The sequence below is a fragment of the Carassius auratus genome, chromosome 7 (genome assembly GCF_003368295.1).
Source record: "Carassius auratus strain Wakin chromosome 7, ASM336829v1, whole genome shotgun sequence".
NCBI classification, from domain to species: Eukaryota; Metazoa; Chordata; class Actinopteri; order Cypriniformes; family Cyprinidae; genus Carassius; species Carassius auratus.
Window position 1 is genome coordinate 57,803 of NC_039249.1, and position 19,673 is coordinate 77,475.

The 19,673-nt window shown below is 43.0% G+C and overlaps 2 protein-coding genes across 3 annotated transcripts; both read right to left on the reverse strand.

The window, feature by feature from the left end:
* Positions 1-1,563: 1,563 nt before the first annotated feature.
* drap1 (DR1-associated protein 1 (negative cofactor 2 alpha)) lies at positions 1,564-5,525 on the reverse strand. Of its 2 annotated transcripts, none has more exons than XM_026266433.1 (7): positions 5,265-5,525; positions 4,656-4,780; positions 4,236-4,329; positions 4,016-4,135; positions 3,541-3,631; positions 2,924-3,015; positions 1,564-2,268 (listed from the first exon to the last, which is right to left on the reverse strand). In XM_026266433.1, exons 2-7 carry the CDS (start codon positions 4,759-4,761, stop codon positions 2,175-2,177), a joined length of 597 nt encoding a protein of 198 aa, XP_026122218.1. In that variant the 5' UTR covers positions 4,762-4,780; positions 5,265-5,525; the 3' UTR covers positions 1,564-2,174. The 2 variants fall into 2 exon arrangements, with proteins under 2 accessions (XP_026122218.1, XP_026122217.1); XM_026266432.1 differs by having other exon boundaries at positions 4,656-4,728; positions 5,265-5,523.
* Positions 5,526-6,879: 1,354 nt separating this feature from the next.
* LOC113105396 (transcription factor p65-like) lies at positions 6,880-19,221 on the reverse strand. The gene is made up of 11 exons (XM_026266434.1): positions 19,077-19,221; positions 16,741-16,779; positions 16,263-16,399; positions 16,030-16,175; positions 15,026-15,117; positions 14,802-14,936; positions 13,890-13,994; positions 10,861-11,076; positions 10,503-10,580; positions 10,240-10,332; positions 6,880-8,414 (listed from the first exon to the last, which is right to left on the reverse strand). Exons 1-11 carry the CDS (start codon positions 19,081-19,083, stop codon positions 7,846-7,848), a joined length of 1,617 nt encoding a protein of 538 aa, XP_026122219.1. The 5' UTR covers positions 19,084-19,221; the 3' UTR covers positions 6,880-7,845.
* Between the last annotated feature and the right edge of the window lie 452 nt (positions 19,222-19,673).

Consider the following 19,673-nt stretch of genomic DNA (forward strand, 5'->3'; position numbering starts at 1 on the left):
CCTCTGCATCCGTGTCTTTTTCCAGCATAACACACACACACACACACACACACACACACACACACACACACACACAGCTCAAACACACTCATTACAGAAATCACACACATGAGAAACACACCCGGGAAAAAGAGTTTTCCTAAAGCTGCTCAATTTACATGATTAACATGATTAACAAGAAAACACTGTTCCAGGGGTCCTTCTACTGAAATATTTCACATCAAATTCATTGTTATTTGAACAAAAACACTTATCTGACTGAACACAGGTCTCCAGATCTACAAAACCACCAGATACTGTCTGATTACTGACACTACTGAAGAAAAGAGAACGAGTCTCGTCTTCAAGATCACACACACACACACTTTTATATTACTTACAGTAAATAATTAAAAATGACTATAATAAAAAAAATAAATTAATATAATTAACTATGACTATATATCTTGCTTAAAATGAACCCAAACGTTGGAAATGAACATGTATGAATATATTATGTAAATAAACATGTATTAATAAGATGTGGTTGTTCATTAATAAATGTCCATCTTTGATCACTCCTGATGCCTCTAGTAATTATGCATCTGATGTTTAATTTATCACCCATTTTGGGTTATTTTAAAGCTAGTCATACAGTAATTTAGAAACAATAGTGGAGTTAAATTAAATAAAACTACCCAAGGTTGGGTTAGACATTTAAGCATTTATTTATTTATTTATTTGAGTGTGAAAAGGCTGTTTATCAAGCCGCATTTCCTCTGAGAATCACAGACGATTTTTCTTTTGGAGGAGTTCCTGTTTCTACTTTAATTGTTATATATAATTATTTAGTAGACAACCGTACTTAATTATTTTCTCCGTTTTCGGTTGTGTGTGTGTGTGTGTGTGTGTGTAACCAGACCAGAGAACAGTGAGCGATTGAAAAAAAAAAAAAAAAAACATTTGTAGTTGTTTCCCGTTCAGATCCAAACTTCTTCATGTGAGGAGTATAAATGAATCATGCACCGCGGTTGTGTTTACGCTATTATTATTATTATTGGAACGACAGAACACACGATCCGCTGATTGGCTGCGCTGCTCGATATGTAAATGAGATGTTGCGTCAGTGTTTACGTGGTGCGTCGACAGTAAACATTCCGTTTAGTTCATCTGGCGCCAAATATAAAGCAACCTTATAAATCAGATGAGAATCATCATCAGGGATAATGATTAATAATAAGAAAAAGTACTTTAATTAGTGCTTTAAGTCAAATTCATCATTTGAACATGGAAAACAAACTAATGCAAATATATGTATTTAATACTTCTTTTGTTTTACCATCGAGATATTAATTTTTGCTTATATTATGAAATACATTTTAAAACTTCATTTCAGTTAAGTTTTTAGTAATTTTATTAGCTTTAGTTTTTTTTAAATAAATGTCTATTTTTCCAATGTTAGTTGTTTATTTAATCTGGACAGCAGCGATGTGTTTCTAGATGTTATTGAGCTGACTGAGATGTGGTGTATGGTGTAGTTCCTCGTGTTATTAAACTGTGATAAAATCATGAGGAAAGAAGAGCTCATTACTCAAACCTCAAAGTTTATTTCACTCATACAAAATCAAGAGAAGGTTAAAAGCGAACAGACGAGAGAAGTCACGAGACTCTCTCCAGCGTCACAAACATTAAGAGACTAAAAGATATAAAACAAAGGGGAAATCAGAGACAAATGTGCATCGACGGGGAAATGAACCGAGAGTGCTCTCAAACCAAACCAACATCCGATGAACAACCTGGAACAGAACCAGTTAAAACTGCATGAAAGCGCCGCTGGACAGTTTCATCGCTGCAAGACACAAGCTTTAATCGTAAAACTAGCTTAAAAAGGACAAAAACCAGAAACAGAAGTCACAAAAGCAAAAGAACAGAACTGTCCGCTCTGTATTTCCCTTCCAACACAAAAACTCAAGGAGCATCCGCTGCTAAAACCAACCAAAACATCTCGAGTGATATGCTCTTAAAACAGGACCGAAGACGGAGGACAACCAAAGACACACGGGACTCGCTTCTGGGCCGTTCATCCAAAGAAAAAGAGGAGGAAAGACAGGCCGACTCAATAAAACAGCCTCAATAAAATAAGATTAAAAAACCTAAGAGGTGTGTGATGGAGGATGTGTGTGTGAGAAGAGCAGCTAGGAGTCGTAGTCCTCCTCGTCTTCGTCCTGCGTCTGGAGCGGGAGAGGGACAGAAGTCATCAGAGACGCCTGCGGAGACCCCGGCGCCGCGCTGGACACACACACGGAGAGAGAGAGAGAGAGACATACACACACACACACAGAGAGAGAGGGAGACATGACCGTTTGATTAATGTGTGTCTAACACAAGTCTTTAGAGTGCCCCTGTTATGGTTTTGTGAAGATGTCCCGTGTGCTACAGCTCCGAGTGAATGAAGACGTCCTGCACAGTGTGAAACCTGAAAGTGTATGAAGTTTTCTCTCAAAACAGAGTCGACTCCGAGTCATGTAAACGAGCTTTTAAAACCAATCTTTAGCAGACGTCAAACTGAAACATTAGCGACTGGAGAAATCAGACCAATCACAGCAGTTTAGCGTCACACAGATGAATCGTAAGAATCATGTGGGAGTCACTGAGCAAAGAAGTTATTTAAAATAAATGCAAATGTAAAAATAAATGCATATTTTAAGACAATAAAAGTGTTTTTTGATCTTGCATGCATGTTAACTTGTTGTGGACCAAAACCAAAATATGAATCTCTCATTACCCATAACAGGGGCACTTTAAATATATGTTTTTGATAGCACTGAAGCACAGAGAGAGAGAGAGAGGAGAGAGAGAGAGAGAGAGACACAGAGAGAGAGAGAGAGAGAGACACAGAGAGAGAGAGAGAGACACAGAGAGACACAGAGAGAGAGAGCTGTACCTGTGGAAGAACACTGCCGGCTGTGTGTTTGTGCTGGTTTGAGACGTGTCCTCGTCCTCCTCTCCGTCCGTCTCACTGTCCTCTGAATCATCCTGAACACACCACAGAACACACCACTCTCACTGAGCTGGACGTTCACCAATAATAACATGTTTCACATGATCTGACATACAGAGGTGGCCAAAATCACAGAACACTAGTGTAATCAGCTGCTAGAACTGGTTCAGAGTCAGTCGTGTGTATCTTCTGCTGTAGTGTGTGAGGAGTGAATCTCAGTTAACTCTAATCATGCAGTGAGTGTGTGTGATCTGATCCTCATCAGTCTGTCTGGAGTCACATGAAGAACCTGAACACACTGAGACAGACTCAATCAGAGGAACTGTGTCTCCCAGACGCTTCGAGAAACCTCCTGAGAAGATCTGCTCAAGTGCACCGAGGAGAAAGCTGCTTTAACACCAAGGACACAAGGGCCTAAAACTTCTGACAGTACTGAGCTTTACAGGAAGGTTTCTAGAAGTGTCTTGGAGACGATGCATCTTTAATCCAGTTCTGTACATGGGTAAAGAAGGCATTGCATTGTGGGATAGACTCTCACACAGCGGACAGCTCTCATTTACCTCTTGCTCGGATTCGGTGCCTGAGAGTTTCTTGTCTTTGCCTTTGGCTCCAGTGCCTCCGTTCTTACGACCTGAGCCGGGCTTACGACCTCTGGAACACACACACACACACACACACACACACACTTCATCTGTGAATTCATCCAAACACACACACACACTCTCTCGCTCTCTCACACCCTCACTCATATACACACACACACATTCTCAAATGCGCACTCTTGCACTCACACACATACACTCACACTCATGCACTCTCTAACACACACACACACTCTTGCACTCTCACATGCACACTCTTACGCACACACTTGACCTGTGAAACCCCACACACACACACACACACACACACTCGCTCACTCTTGCACCCTCACGCACATACACTCTCACATGTGCACTCTTACACAAGCACTCTCTTGCACTCTTCCAAACGCGCACGCACACACACACACACACACACACACACTCTCCTGACCTGCGTGGGATCTTCTCTCCCTCCGTGTGGTTCTCCTCTCCCTCGCCCTGCATGTCAGGAACCGCCGCCACCAGATCCTTCAGGAAGTCAAACTGCTGCTCCAGCTCGATGCACTGCTTCCTGCACACACACACACACACACACACACACACACACACACACATGAGGGACTGGGCCCGAGAGCAGCTGGAACGACACACAGGTGATGGCTGAGACTCACAGGTGTGAGGTGGTCATGGTCTTGGCGTTGCGTGACTGTGTGACGTGACACGCTTTGGTCAGCAGAGACTCCAGGAAGAGCTCCAGAGCACGAGCTCAGACAACAGTCAAGGAAAGAGCAGACACTGAGCACACACACACACACACACACGCATGCAGCGGACAGACGCTTTACTGCTCTGAAATCTGCACAGATCAAGCACCTTTCACAAGCCAAAACAGCTCTGAACAAATAAGTGTCTGGATTCTGATGTGAGAGACAACAGCAGATGCACTTCTTCACTGGAGGAAGTGTTATTATGATTATAGACTCTGTGTGTTTGAGATAAAACATCTTAATGCTGGATATTTTTCAGCTTTTGTCTCCTCCAGCAAAATAGCCCCAAAAAACCCAAGATAAAGCGTGAGAATCGAAGGATACAGATGATGACAGGAACTGCTGCGGCGACTTTTCCGATTTCTTCATCCGTCTGCATGATCTTCTTGATCCTGGCCTGCAAAACCAAACACAAAGACTGTGCAGTCATTCAGTCTCTGGAGCTTGATCTGTGTGTGAGAGTGAAAGAGGAGCAGAGATCAGTCAGGCGTGATGTGTGTGTGTGTGTGTGTGTGTGTGTGTGTGTGATGTCAACACGAGCACATGTCTGACACAAACACACTCTGAACAGATCAGCTGAAGATGGTCTGATCTCACTGATCCAGCTACACACATCACACTGATCAACAGAGAGAGAGAGAGAGAGAGAGAGAGAGAGAGGTTACTAGCGTGTATGCTAACCCCAGAGCTTTACAGTAGCCCTCACTAAAAGACTCTTATCGAGTAAATATGATCGACTACACTCCCTCACGACTGACTAGAGTCACACTGGGCTCGATTAAAGCGGATTTATCGCAGACACACGGGAGTTAGCGCGCTAGCGGCTAGCTGAATAACATTAACGGTAACCGAGTGCGTTTCTCCCGTGTTTGCTGATCTAAAGCTCATCGTGTTCACCAGAAGCTCGTGTGTGTGTGTGTGTGTCAGTCTCACCGGAGGGAATCTGGCGTTGTATTTCTTCTTCTTGCTCGGCATGTCGAACACACACGCGGCTCAGGCTCGGTTCCGTCGCAGTCTGCGGTCAAACTGATGAAGATGAAGCTCAGCTCGCTGATTCCCGCAGCTCCGTCGCTCAAACCATTAAAGCGCCATCACCGATCACCGTCCGGGCGTTTCTGAGACTTTATCGGCAGTTTACGGTGGATCTTTGCGGGATTTCCACCTGCGCGAGTTCTCGCTGCTTTACGGTGATTAATGTGCTTCCGGGTGTTTAAATAATGTTACAAAGTCGGACACCCAAAAAACTTACAATAAAACACAGTTTTATTATAAAACTTAGACATAGATGAAAAATATGTATTATTATTATTATTGTTGTTGTTGTTTTTATTTCCCTTAAACACACTCCATCACGGGAGGTGGCGGTAATGAACCAACATTAACAACCGAGAAGTGGTAGAAGAAGAAAAAGAGCCGGAAACCGGAAGTGTTAAGGCGGAAGTGGGTGGGAGCCGCAGAGTTTTGCTAAAAAAACACAAACACAACAGTGAGACTTTAGCAAGGTCTTAAAAATAGAAAGGCTATTAAGACCGATCTCTAAATATAAATATAATATAATATAGACTCTCTAAATATGTTTAATTTGCATCCTTTTATGTAATTTGGTCTCGTTTTATTTTTATTTTATTTTGTGCTTATTGTTTGTCTGTTTTAGTAGTGTATTTTGTGCATCAACCTTGGCATAAACAGATGTTGTTGCATTGTATTGTTAATACTGAATAATAAAAAAAAGAGACTTTAGCGCTTTTAATACGACAGGGAACATTAACAGAACGGTTCTTGGGTCTGTGCTGAACTGAAGAGCTGATGATATAAACTCAGAGAGAGAGAGAGAGAGAGAGAGAGAGGGGGGGGGGGTTATATTCGCAGTTCTGAGAAGAAAAGGCTGCTTTTAAGCAGAACGACAAGAAAACCGTCAGAATTGTGAGAGAAAATGTCTCCGTTATCTTATTATCATGCGACGGACACAAAACACAGAATCACATGAGATCCAGTCAGTACTCAGAAATCAAATTCAGAATCTGAAGTGTGAGAATTAGCATGAGAAATCAGTCTGAATTCAGAGATAAACTCACAGTTGCAAGAAAGTCCAAATGGTGAAATATAAATTCCTTCCTTCCTTAAATTCAATTAGAAGAAAAAAAAAAGTAAAAAAACATTTTTAGATGAAAATTTTGTGATTGTGACGAGAAGGTAAAAAATAATCAGAATGAGCTTTATTGCCAGGTGTTTACACTTAAGAGGAGTCTGTTTTCGTGACAGAAGCTCCACAGTGAAACATAATGACTGCGGAAAAAAAAAAAAAAAACATAAAAGAATACAAAATACAAGTGAGGAATAACAATATACAATTGTATGTGCAGGTATATTACAATAGGCAGTTGTGTATGATCCTCACACAAGTCCCGGTCTGGTGTTAGAGTATAGAGCAGTCCAGTGTTCACTGCATCGTGCACAGATCTCTGATCTGAAGAGGATCCAGTGATGTCCTTCAGCTGATCTGCATCGCATCGGAGATAGAAGCTCAGAATAATGAGAGGAGTCTGAATCGTGAGATGTAAATACATTTATTACAGCTCAAATAATAGTACAAAAGCATATTTGATTTGTACAAACACTCAAAAGAAGAGGTTTAACTGCAGTAACCACACAACGCCTCAGTCTCTCCTCGAGGTCCTCCGCTCAGATCAGATCAGACGGGGATAGCAGAGGTCCTCAGAGTAACTGATGTGTAACAGAAGACCAGCACAACTAAACACAGCACTGAGCGCCTTCATCTCACTGCACACTAGATAAACATGACCCCTTACTAGTGCTCGCTGTGATCTAGGGCTCATCCTGCAGATTCATCAGATTTCTGGATCCAATGGTGAATAAAACATTAGTCACCACAGAGCTCATCTAATCTACCGAAAACCGTTTAATAAAGTCGAAGTTGGGCCATGTCCTTTCAATTTTATGATTTTAATTCCATCTTAGTTTAAATTACACTCAAGTAATAATAAAATAGTGCTTAAAAAGCACGTCTGTTTCTTTGAAATCTAATAAACGATTTATTTTAAAATCAGTTCTTCTCAGTCCCAAATTTACTCGAGTCCATTTTAATGGCTTACTTAAGTGTTTGTTTCTAATAATGTATTACCATTTCGCACAGATCACTATGAAATCTTTGATTTTGTTCTGTAGAGAATCTCTTGTGTTTATGTTGGCCAGCGAACAACGGCATAAAACCTTTACTTTTTAATAGAATAACTAAACTGTTAATGTTTATCTCTCCAGTTGATTACACTTTAAAAGATGAATTATCAAATAAAAACGTAACTGGCTTCAAAACACATGTTTACAGTTTAAATAAAGACAGAAATGGTGCGATGCTCCTTTAAAAGTGTCTACAGTTTGCAGTGGTCAGTGTTCTGAGCGCTCATGGGTCGGCGAGGCGGTGGATGCTGCGCAGTGATTGGCCGAGGGGCTCAGTAAGGCACACAGCGGTCAGTCATCAGGAACAGGAGCTGCTCTAGCTGGGGTGTCCGGACAGGAAGCCCACCTGGTTTGAGCTGGACAGGATGGACATGAAGCGGTCATCATCGATGGAGCTGAGCACCTCCAGGTCGTCCAGGACTGTGTGGGGGGTGTTCTCCTGCAGGCCCTCGCTGTGGATCAGGCTGGCGATGCTGGGAGGGATGGACATCCAGGTGGAGCCGCTGCCCCCCGGGGGGTCGTCCACAGCCCTGGCCTCGCCCAGCAGCGCCTGGAAGTCCACCTCGGAGAAGCTGGAGAAGTCTGTTAGCTCGTCGCTGAAGGCGTCCTGGGGAGCGGTGCTCGGAGCGTTTGGGGGCTCGGCCGGGACGAAGCTGCTCAGGGGGAAGTCCTGCAGGTCAGACAGGTTGACCGTGGGGAAGTCCTGCGGGACGCTCTGGTTCGGGAACACTGCAGGCGCGGGCTGGGAGTCCACCGTCAGACTCTGCAGGAACTTCCACGAGTCACCGGAGCTCGACGGATCCGGTTTGAGTGAACTCTGAGTGAACAGCTGACCAGGAGCAGGAGAGAAGAACGAGGAGTTCACCGACACACCTGCAGACGCCGCTGAAACACACACACACACACATGCTTTACACACTGCACCGGTACTATTAACTGTGTTCAACACTGATAATAATCAGAAATGTTTCATGAGCAGTAAATCATTATATTATTCTGATTTCTGAAGATCATGTGACACTGAAGACTGGAGGAATGATGCTGAAAATACAGCGGAGCATCACAGAAATACATTACACTTTAACACAGATTCACACAGAAAACAGATGATTTATATATAAAGAATATTTCACTGTTTTACTGTTTATGTCACAAATGCTGTTGAATATAACCCAGCTCTATGACTTAAGTCAGTTCATTAGTATAGTGCTTTTCACAAACAGCTTTACAGAATAAAAACAATGTTAAAGGGGTCATATGATGCGATATCAAGTTTTTCTTTCTCTCTTGGTGCATGAAGAAGATCTGTAAAGTCTCAAATCCAGAGAGATATTCTTTATCAAAGTTAAGACTCATGCACGCACCCCTGAAACACCTGGTTTACACACACCCCACATCTCTACATCACTGTGTGGGAAAGAAGAAAGGAGGAGTAACTTGTATTCTCTCTGTTCCCACCGGTGTCATGTTGTGGAGATGTGTGTTTTGTTGTGAAAGCAACACTACTTTGTTTGGTTTTCCAAAAGAGGACAGGACTAGAAATCAGTGGTTAAGTTGTATTTCAACACTGTTCCAGAACAGTTCAACCCTAATAATCAGATGAGTGCAGCACATGAGGACTGTTTCCTGTGAGAGTAGTCTTCATTGTCAGTCTCTGTTTCTATAGAGTGAGGCAATAACAACTTCACAAGAACAGTGTGGTCTTCTGACTCACAGTCTGTTAGTATGTTTCAGATTTAAAGAATGTGTCTCTGATGATTCAAACGTGAGTTTTGAGCAGTGTAGAGAAGAGCTTGTTTGTTGTTTTGATCACAAATGCAGACATGGTTTTGTGTTTACGCAGCGTGATCCCAACGTGTAAAAACACAGTAAAAGTCATTATAATCAGTAATTATGTCTCCACTGGATGCTACACATTATTGGTTTTGTCTCATTGCTCTGGGACACAGCACAGTACGGTGAGGGGCGTAACATTTCTGTCACATGCTTGAGGTATTCAGCCAATCACAACGCACTGGACAGCTGACCAATCAGAGCACACTTCACTCATCAGAACGATGAGCTTTGTAAAAATCAACACGTTTCAGAAGGCGGGGCTTAGTGGAGAAACAATAATGTTCAGTATGTGGAAAATAATGTGTTTTTTTTCCTTAAACCACATGAACACATTACATTACAACAAATAATGTTCTTTTTAGCGCAGTCATATGACCCCTTTAAATGATTAGTTCACCACAAAAACTACAGATCCTCGTCCTCAGGCTGTCCAAGATCAGGATGAGTGTGTGTTTTCATCAGATTTGGAGAAATAAAGCAATCCATAATAACACTTCCTCCAGTGAAAAAGTGTTCTGGTCTGAATCAGGAGAGAAATCTGCACAGATCAAGCAGCGTTTAAACAGATCTAAACTAGTGTGAGAGACAGGAGATGCTCTTTTCACTGGAGGAAGAGTTATTATGGACTATAGACTTATAGATGTGTTTGAGTTAAAAACATCATCAGCTGTTTGGACTCTCTTTCTGACGGCACCCATTCACTGCAGAGCATCCATTGATGAGACACTGATGCAGTGCTAAATTTCTCCAAACCTGATGAAGACACAAACTCATCCTGATCTCTGATGACCTGAGGATATTTTCAGCACACTCTCATTTGTAACTACTCCAGTAACTCCCACTCCTCCACATGAGTCGGGTCAGATCTGGTCACCTGCTGAGAGACCGCTGGCTGCTGGGGGTTTAGAGAGGCCTAGTGTTCGCTTCGCTGTACTGAACGGCCGTCTGTCTGCGGGCACAGAGGATCCTTAAAACACACACACACACTGATTATTACACAGAGCAATACACACTACACTGACACACACACACACACAGATTATTACACAGAGCAATACACACTACACTGACACACACACACCTGTGATGATGACACACACACACACACCTGTGATGATGACACACACACACACACACCTGTGATGATGCTGCTCAGTTTGAGGTTCTGCAGCATCCCTTCGGTTCTCTTGCGCTTCTCCATCAGTCTGTGCTCATCTGTTCACACACACACACACACACACACACACACACACACACATTATAATCACCATTCTTTGTGATGTTGGGTTACTATTTTGCACTTTGTCTGAGCATTACAGCCAGACTCATTTCCCTGGAGTAAAGACAAAGCCTTTCAAGATAACACAACATAACTAAGAATGGTGGATTATTAACTCTAAAGTGGGTAGAGAAAAAATCCTTGTCATTATTTTATGCTTGTTATTTTACAATAAGAACTAATATACACATAGGTGTGTGTGAGCAGGGCTCTCACCGGGGTCGGCCGGCAGGTACTGGAAGTCCACGGCCTCGCTGACCTCTCGGTCAGACGGTCTGCGCAGCTGCATCTTCACACGCACCGGCTCCGTCAGGTTCGGGTCACGGTACGGAGGCGTGCGGAAGACAATAGCAACCTGCCGGTGAACATCAGCCTGAGAGAACGAGCCCTTGCTCTCCCACGAGTCCTGGAAGAACCGCACCTCGATGTCCTCTACAGCACACCGCCACAACAACACATTACTCACAAACACACAACACTCTCAAACATATTACTCTCAAACACTTACTCAACAACACATTACTCTCAAACGCTCCCTCAAAACATATTACTCTCAAACGCACACTCAACAACACATTACTCTCAAACACACACTCAACAACACATTACTCTCAAACACACAACACTCTCAAACATATTACTCTCAAACGCACACTCAACAACACATTACTCTCAAACACATACTCAACAACACATTACTCTCAAACGCTCCCTCAAAACATATTACTCTCAAACACACACTCAACAACACATTACTCTCAAACACACAACACTCTCAAACATATTACTCTCAAACGCACACTCAACAACACATTACTCTCAAACACACACTCAACAACACATTACTCTCAAACACACACTCAACAACACATTACTCTCAAACACACACTCAACAACACATTACTCTCAAACACACACTCAACAACACATTACTCTCAAACACACACTCAACAACACATTACACTCAAACACACAACACTCTCAAACATATTACTCTCAAACGCACACTCAACAACACATTACTCTCAAACACACACTCAACAACACATTACACTCAAACACACAACACTCTCAAACATATTACTCTCAAACACACACTCAACAACACATTACTCTCAAACACATGCTCAACAACACATTACTCTCAAACGCTCCCTCAAGACATATTACTCTCAAACGCTCCCTCAAAACATATTACTCTCAAACACATACTCAACAACACATTACTCTCAAACACATACTCAACAACACATTACTCTCAAACGCTCCCTCAAAACATATTACTCTCAAACACACACTCAACAACACATTACTCTCAAACACACACTCAACAACACATTACTCTCAAACACACGCTCAACAACACATTACTCTCAAACGCTCCCTCAAAACATATTACTCTCAAACACACACTCAACAACACATTACTCTCAAACACACACTCAACAACACATTACTCTCAAACACATACTCAACAACACATTACTCTCAAACGCTCCCTCAAAACATATTACTCTCAAACGCTCCCTCAAAACATATTACTCTCAAACGCTCCCTCAAAACATATTACTCTCAAACACATACTCAACAACACATTACTCTCAAACACACACTCAACAACACATTACTCTCAAACGCTCCCTCAAAAACTATTACTCTCAAACACACACTCAACAACACATTACTCTCAAACGCTCCCTCAAAACACATTACTCTCAAACACACACTCAACACATTACTCTCAAACACACACTCAACAACACATTACTCTCAAACACACACTCAACAACACATTACTCTCAAACACACACTCAAAACATATTATACACTCAAAACATATTACCCTCAAACGCTCCCTCAAAACATATAACTCTCAAACACACACTCAAAACATATTACTCTCAAACACACACTCAAAACATATTACTCTCAAACACACACTCAAAACATATTACTCTCAAACACACACTCAAAACATATTACTCTCAAACACACACTCAAAACATATTATACACTCAAAACATTACTGTCAAACGCTCCCTCAAAACATATTACTCTCAAACGCTCCCTCAAAACACACACTCAAAACATATTACTATCGAAAACACACTCAAAAGATATTACTCTTAAACATTCAAAAACATATTACTCACAAAAACATTACTCTCAATCACTCTCAAAAACATTACTCACAAACACTCAAAAACATTACTCTTAAACATTAACAAAAAACTTAACTTAATTCAAGATCTAGACTATAAAATATCTTTACATGATTTGGGTTCTCATGTAAATTAGCCTCATTTAAACATGTCGGTCAGATATATTACTGAAAAAAAACTCCATTTTATTTTTTATTTTACTAAAAAGCAAGAAAAGTATTTTATTTAAACTTATTTTTTGTTATTTGTTATTTTATAGTTTGTTTAAATAAATTTTAAATATAATAAAAAAATAAATAACTTATTTAATTTTACAATTAAAATTAAAATACAAAATACACTTACTTTATTTCGTCTAGTTGCCAAGGCATCAATCTCATTTTTATAAAAATGTAATAGATTTTGTACAAAAATGTATCAGGGAACTAATAAAAATGACCCCCCCCCCATCAAAACGTAAAAATGAAAGATATTAACTCTTTCCCCGCCAGTGTTTTTGAAAAAATGTGGCCAGCGTTTTTTTTTAAATCATTTTCTCTTAATTTCATGGCCTTCTGTTTTATGATTATCTGATCATGCAATACATCAAAATAAAGATTAGACCCTCACACAAAATCTAAAAGTTTTAGTCCAGCTTCAAGCATTGTTTTTTTTTGTTTTTTTAATCAATGCTTGAATGTAGGTAGGTATCACAAAAAAAACACACCATTTTGAGCAAAAAGCTGAAAAAACTGCATTTATATTAAACACTACATCTGTATCATATCCAGTAACATCAAAGCAAAGCTGCAGTAGATGGCTTCCATCAGTTCGGCCAAAACATCAGGCAGGTTTCATATATATGCGGTTAGTGTTGATAATCACATTATTTTTAATATGCACACACTTACACATGAGGTGCTAGTTTCTGTGTTTTTGATCGAGTGACTCTAGACTACTTGAGGAGATGTGTGATAGTGCCCCCTAGCGTATAACAGTGAAAACACAGACACCTGGGATATTGTGTGTTTGGCAGGGAAAGAGTTAATAAAGCTATAACAGTGTGTCAGTGATGCTCGTGTGGTTTGTGTGTGTTCTGCGCACCCTTCTGCACTTTATCACACAGCAGGAAGATCTCGTCTCCTCCTCGGCAGCTGCCAGAGTTCCTGTTGACCCGACAGATCTTGAGCTCGGCCGTGTTGGGAGCGCCTGAGGAGAGAGAGAGGTCAGAGCGGTCAGGCTCAGCGTGCTAGCGCTCAGATCAGGTCAGCTAGCGGTCGGTCAGGGTCAGCGTGCTAGCGGTCAGATCGGGTCCGCTAGCGGTCAGTCATGCTCAGCGTTCTAGCGGTCAGATCGGGTCAGCTAGCGGTCAGTCAGGCTCGGCGTGCTAGCGCTCAGATCGGGTCAGCTAGCAGTCAGTCAGGCTCGGCGTGCTAGCGGTCAGATCGGGTCAGCTAGCGGTCAGTCGGGCTCGGCGTGCTAGCGCTCAGATCGGGTCCGCTAGCGGTCAGTCGGGCTCGGCGTGCAAGCGCTCAGATCGGGTCAGCTAGCGGTCAGTCAGGCTCGGCGTGCTAGCGCTCAGATCGGGTCAGCTAGCGGTCAGTCAGTATTATGTATGTATTATGTAGTATTATGTAGTATGTCAGGCTCGGCGTGCTAGCGCTCAGATCGGGTCAGCTAGCGGTCAGCCAGGCTCGGCGTGCTAGCGCTCAGATCGGGTCCGCTAGCGGTCAGTCGGGCTCGGCGTGCTAGCGCTCAGATCGGGTCCGCTAGCGGTCAGTCGGGCTCGGCGTGCAAGCGCTCAGATCGGGTCAGCTAGCGGTCAGCCAGGCTCGGCGTGCTAGCGCTCAGATCGGGTCAGCTAGCGGTCAGTCGGGCTCAGCGTGCTAGCGCTCAGATCGGGTCCGCTAGCGGTCAGATCGGGTCAGCTAGTGGTCAGTCGGGCTCAGCGTGCTAGCGGTCAGATCGGGTCTGCTAGCGGTCAGTCTAGCTCAGCGTGCTAGCGGTCAGACTCACGGTTGTCGTAGATGGGCTGAGACACGACGGGCTCCAGAGGAAACAGCTCTCCACTGGGCAGCGTGATGGACACCTGGACACACAGGCGCACCGCGTTCAGATCGTACTCCTCCTCCCAGATCTTGGGCTCAGGAACTGCACACACACACACACACACACACTCTTACTCACACACTCCATCCCTTCACAACGGCTGCTCTTCATCAGTGGTGTGTGGTTCTTACTATTAAAGGGGTTGTTCTGTGTCTGCAGGCGACAGGAAACTGCGTCTCCCACATCCTTCTTCTTCACGCACTGAATCCCCAGATTCTGGAAACTGAAGGAGAGAGAAGCGTCTCAGACGGATGAAAGCAGAGGCAGCGCTCAGGTCTGAGACAGACTCTGATGTTTCTGAGGACCAGCGCTAAACTTAGTACTGACCAAAGATTACTCCTCCAATCCACTCATGAGCATCGTTTCAGTAGAGTCTGAATCTAAATCAGTTCCTGGCAGTGGAGGAGTGTTTTACTGTAACTGTACTTCTTTATTTTGGGGAAACTCCAGACAATGCATGAGATCATGATTTCTACTCCACTGCATTTGTTCTTCATTATTCTGAACTAAATCACCATCTGCTCTGAGACACAAGAGCGACTGAATGAGTCGATTCTTTACAATCAACCTGTTGAATCGCTTCACAAGACACTCCGAACGAATCATTAGTGAACAAACTCCTCAGGTGTGCATTATTTCCTAATAACTCATTGGACTGAAGTCAATTACTCCACATATAAGACAAGACATTGATCAGATGAGATATCTCAAGGCATCTGTCCAGTTTTTGTACTTAAAATGCTGTTGTGAGTTGAATTATTTCTTCTGCATCTCATCTAAAGCCTCTGTTGCTAATTCCACAACATCAGTTTAAACCTAGTAATGATCAGACTCATGCAGTTAAAAACTACGTTATGCGTCTCTCAATAGTGCTCGACTGTCACGTGTGTGTGTTGTATTTGGGTTCTTCATCCAAAATGGTTGCTGGGAAACCCTCAGCTCATCACACACACACACACACACACACACTCTCCATCTTTCTCTCTCTCTCTCTCTCTCTCTCTCTCACACACACACACACACACACACACTCTCTCTCTCTCTCTCTCTCTCTCGCACACACACACACACACTCTCCATCTCTCTCTCTCTCTCTCTCTCTCACACACACACACACTCTCTCTCACACACACACCTGTGTATCCGGCGCTCCTGTAGGTCCGCCTCATAGTATCCGTGTTTGCAGTCTTTGCCCACCAGCTCGTGTGGGTGTGGCTTGTACGGCTGGTTCTTGGTGACCAGTGAGATCCTGACTCTCAGCGGGCCGCTGTAGTTGTGCACCTATGAGAAGAGCACACAGAGTCATGTGACCCGGGGTGTTGAGTGTGTGTGTGTGTGTGTGTGTGTGCGTGTGTGAGAGGAGCAGACCTTGATGGCGGGGTGTGTTTTCGTGGTGTCGTTGCTCTTCTCTCCAGGGATGCTGCCGGCCGATCGACCCTCACACTTATAACGGAAACGCATCCCTCGTGCTTTCGGCTGCTCGATGATCTCCACGAACGGATGGCCTTCAGACACACACACACACACACACACACACACAGTTACTGTACAGCATGCTGCGTGTTTGGGAGTTCATCTCAAATAATCTACAGCTCATGCGCTAGTGTTGGTGGTAGGGTTTTAAATGTGTTTAAGTCTCTTTGTTAGTTGTTTAGGGTCTGTGATCAGTTTAAGGCATCCCTGGTGAATAACCGTGTCTCTGGAGTCTCTGAAAGTGCAGTGAGCCGTGCACAGCTTGCTCTGTTATCATCACAACACACATGTGGACTGTTCAGAGGCAGATCTGAAGGTAAATGAGTGAGAGACTAGATCCTGAAGACAGTGCTGGTGTAGTGTCTTCTCGTACCTTGGGACACCAGGGACGCTCCCCACTGCTGAAACAGTCCTGAAACAACAACAGATCACAGATCAGCTCATAACACACTCCTACACCAGACTCCACCATGAGCTCGGGATACACCACACCGCTACACAAGATTCCTGCAGAAAATCAGCTTTTAACAGTACAAATATTATTCCATTAGTTCTTCTGGCCTTCATACACGGTTCATAGCTTAGCCAATAATGAACATTAGCTGTAAACATGCTCATCCTCAGGTCATCTGAGATCAGGATGAGTTTGTTTCTTCATCAGGTTTGGAGAAATGTAGCACTGCATCAGTGTCTCGTAAGTGGATGCTCTGCAGTGAATGGGTGCCGTCAGAATGAGAGTCCAAACAGCTGATAAAAACATCACAGTAATAAAAATTGCACCTGCTGTTGTCTCTCACAGATTAGTTTAGATCTGTTTAAACGCTGCTTGATCTGTGCAGATTTCTCTCCTGATTCAGACCAGAACACTTTTTCACTGGAGGAAGTGTTATTATGATTATAGACTCTATGTGTTTGAGTTAAAATCATCTTAATGCTGGATGTGTTTCAGGTTTTGTCTTCTCCAGATGTTCACTGATGGACTGGAGTGCTGTGGATTATTGTGATGTTTTCATCAGACTCTCGTTCTGACGGCACCCATTCACTGCAGAGCATCCATTGATGAGACACTGATGCAGTGCTACATTTCTACAAACCAGATGAAGAAACACACTTACGAATCCGATGGAGTGACCTTTTGTAGATGACAGAATCATGTCAAATAACATTTGACAAAACTGTCACACTCAACAGAAAACATCCTTTCCCATTATTCTGCAGTTTCTGTTTCTTTAAGTGTGTTTTCATAAGATTCATGAATCAGACTCTACACAAAGACAATCATGAGCATGAGACGGCCCAAGAGGAAAATCCAGAAAGGGCGGGAGACGGCAAACACACTCTGACCTACTTAAACCTGGTTATGAAGACTAACCCGTCTGCTGGATGAAGCGAGTTAACATCTCACACTCTGAGAGTAAACACTCTGCAACGCTTTCAACATCAACCACAGACACACTTCACCCTCACGAAGAACAAGCACAGACACCGGGACTGAAGGGGTTAATGAGAGCAGGGCGATGACATCACGCCTGAATCATCTCAGGGTCCCGAATCACTGCTGAAGAGCTGGAGTTACTCAGATGTTTCTGCTCCCTCAGATTACGGATTTATAATAGTTGTATCTCAGACAAATATTGTCCTCCGAACAAACCAGACATCAATAGAGAGATCATTTATTCAGCTTCAGATCATGGATACATCTCAGTTTCGAAAAATTGACACTTATGACACAAAATTATACATGAAGGCCTGTAAAGGATCAATCTGATCAAGTGTTGCTGTTTCAGACGTAATCTCCTCCGTATCTTCAGTCTCTGTCAGAGTAACTCTACAAACACTTCTGCTGTCAGATCGAGTAAAGGTCAGAAGAACTGCAGTAATATCCCCAGATGATTTTATATCTAAATCATAAAAAAGTGATGTACATAAATTAATGAAAAAAATATAAAAATAGAGACTAGATAACAATATAAATAAATAAAAGAAAGTCTTAACATAATTAGATTAAGATAAAGATTTCTGATACAGTAAACAGGTCAGTGCTATAGTGAATAGAAAAAAAAAAATGTAACAAAGTATATTCTATTATTCTAAATTGGTACACCAGCTTCAATGAACACAAACCCAGTCTTTATACACCAAACACAACTGCCCTTTTACATTGTACGACAGGATCTGTGTTTTAAAGAAATACTGTAAACCAGTCAGTGTGTGTGTGTGTGTGTGTGTGTGTGTGTGTGTGTGTGTGTGTGGAGACACTCAATATCCCATCATCCTCTGCTGGTGAAGGAGCAGGTTTAGTTTGTGAGGAGGTGATGTTTACTAACCAATCCCTATGAGTTAACCCTAACCAGCTGTGACCCATCAGGCCCTTAACCTACCCATCACACCACTAACCAGCAGAATTAACCAGCACAGCCTTCGACTTTATCTGAGGAAGACTAACAAATCTGTCCCTCTTACACACACTCACTCAAACAAACACACACTCTCACTCTCACTCTCTCTCTCACACACACACACACCTGTAGGCCATAATGTGAGGCCATAACGGACAGCGTCGCGATCAGCGGAACGGAACGGAACGCCCGGTTGTCCGCCGAAACCAAGAGCAAAACTTCGGCGGCGGGACTTTCCCTCCCGCGCGGATACAAACAGGCCGTTCCAGCCGTTTAAAGGAGTAGCGCGGCGCCACAACGCTCCACTTACCGTCCATGTCGCGCGTCGCTGCGGCTCGGGTTCTTCTCCGTCGCGTTTAACGCGTTTTCGCGCTGCAGGGTAGAACGAACGACACCCAGAACGACGCTGTTTTCCGCGCGCTCCCGCCTCGAATGTTGATGTGCACGCGCACGCGCGCGGTCATACCCGGATGACGCACTTACGTCGCCAACAAAACAACACAGAAGAAATGAGTCAAAACACACACACACTTCACCGCAGGAACACCGTCAGACCAACAGAGAAACATTACACAAGAGACCGCTCAGTCTACTTCAGATCTATAACTCAGCAGAAGATGACTAGGGGTCAAAGGGTCAGTTCAATCAATACATCAATAAAGATCTAAAGTTATCTGTAGAAAACAAGTAGATGAGCGGAGAACAACAGCTAACTTTTCATTTTAATGTGTAAGTTGTTATAAATATTGAAAACTGAAATCGAAAACATTAAGTTTGTTCATAAGATCAGGATTTCCCGGCAACAGAGGGCGCACAAACTCTGTTTATCACCAACTCTTGAAGTAAAAATACTAAAATGGTATTTTAATAATCTTGCAATATTTGTAAACCGCTCGAAAAAAATGCA

Coding starts and splice junctions, on each gene's coding strand:
- drap1 (XM_026266432.1), bottom strand. CDS start 5,306: ATGCCGAGCAAGAAGAAGAAATACAACGCCAGATTCCCTCCG. Junction 3,632..4,015: donor GGAGAGAAGATCCCACGCAG/GTCAGGAGAGTG, acceptor TGTGTGTTCCAG/AGGTCGTAAGCCCGGCTCAG. Junction 3,016..3,540: donor GCACCGAATCCGAGCAAGAG/GTAAATGAGAGC, acceptor TGGTGTGTTCAG/GATGATTCAGAGGACAGTGA.
- LOC113105396 (XM_026266434.1), bottom strand. Junction 15,118..16,029: donor CAGGAGCGCCGGATACACAG/GTGTGTGTGTGA, acceptor TCTCTCCTTCAG/TTTCCAGAATCTGGGGATTC. Junction 8,415..10,239: donor AGCCAGCGGTCTCTCAGCAG/GTGACCAGATCT, acceptor TGTGTGTTTCAG/CGGCGTCTGCAGGTGTGTCG.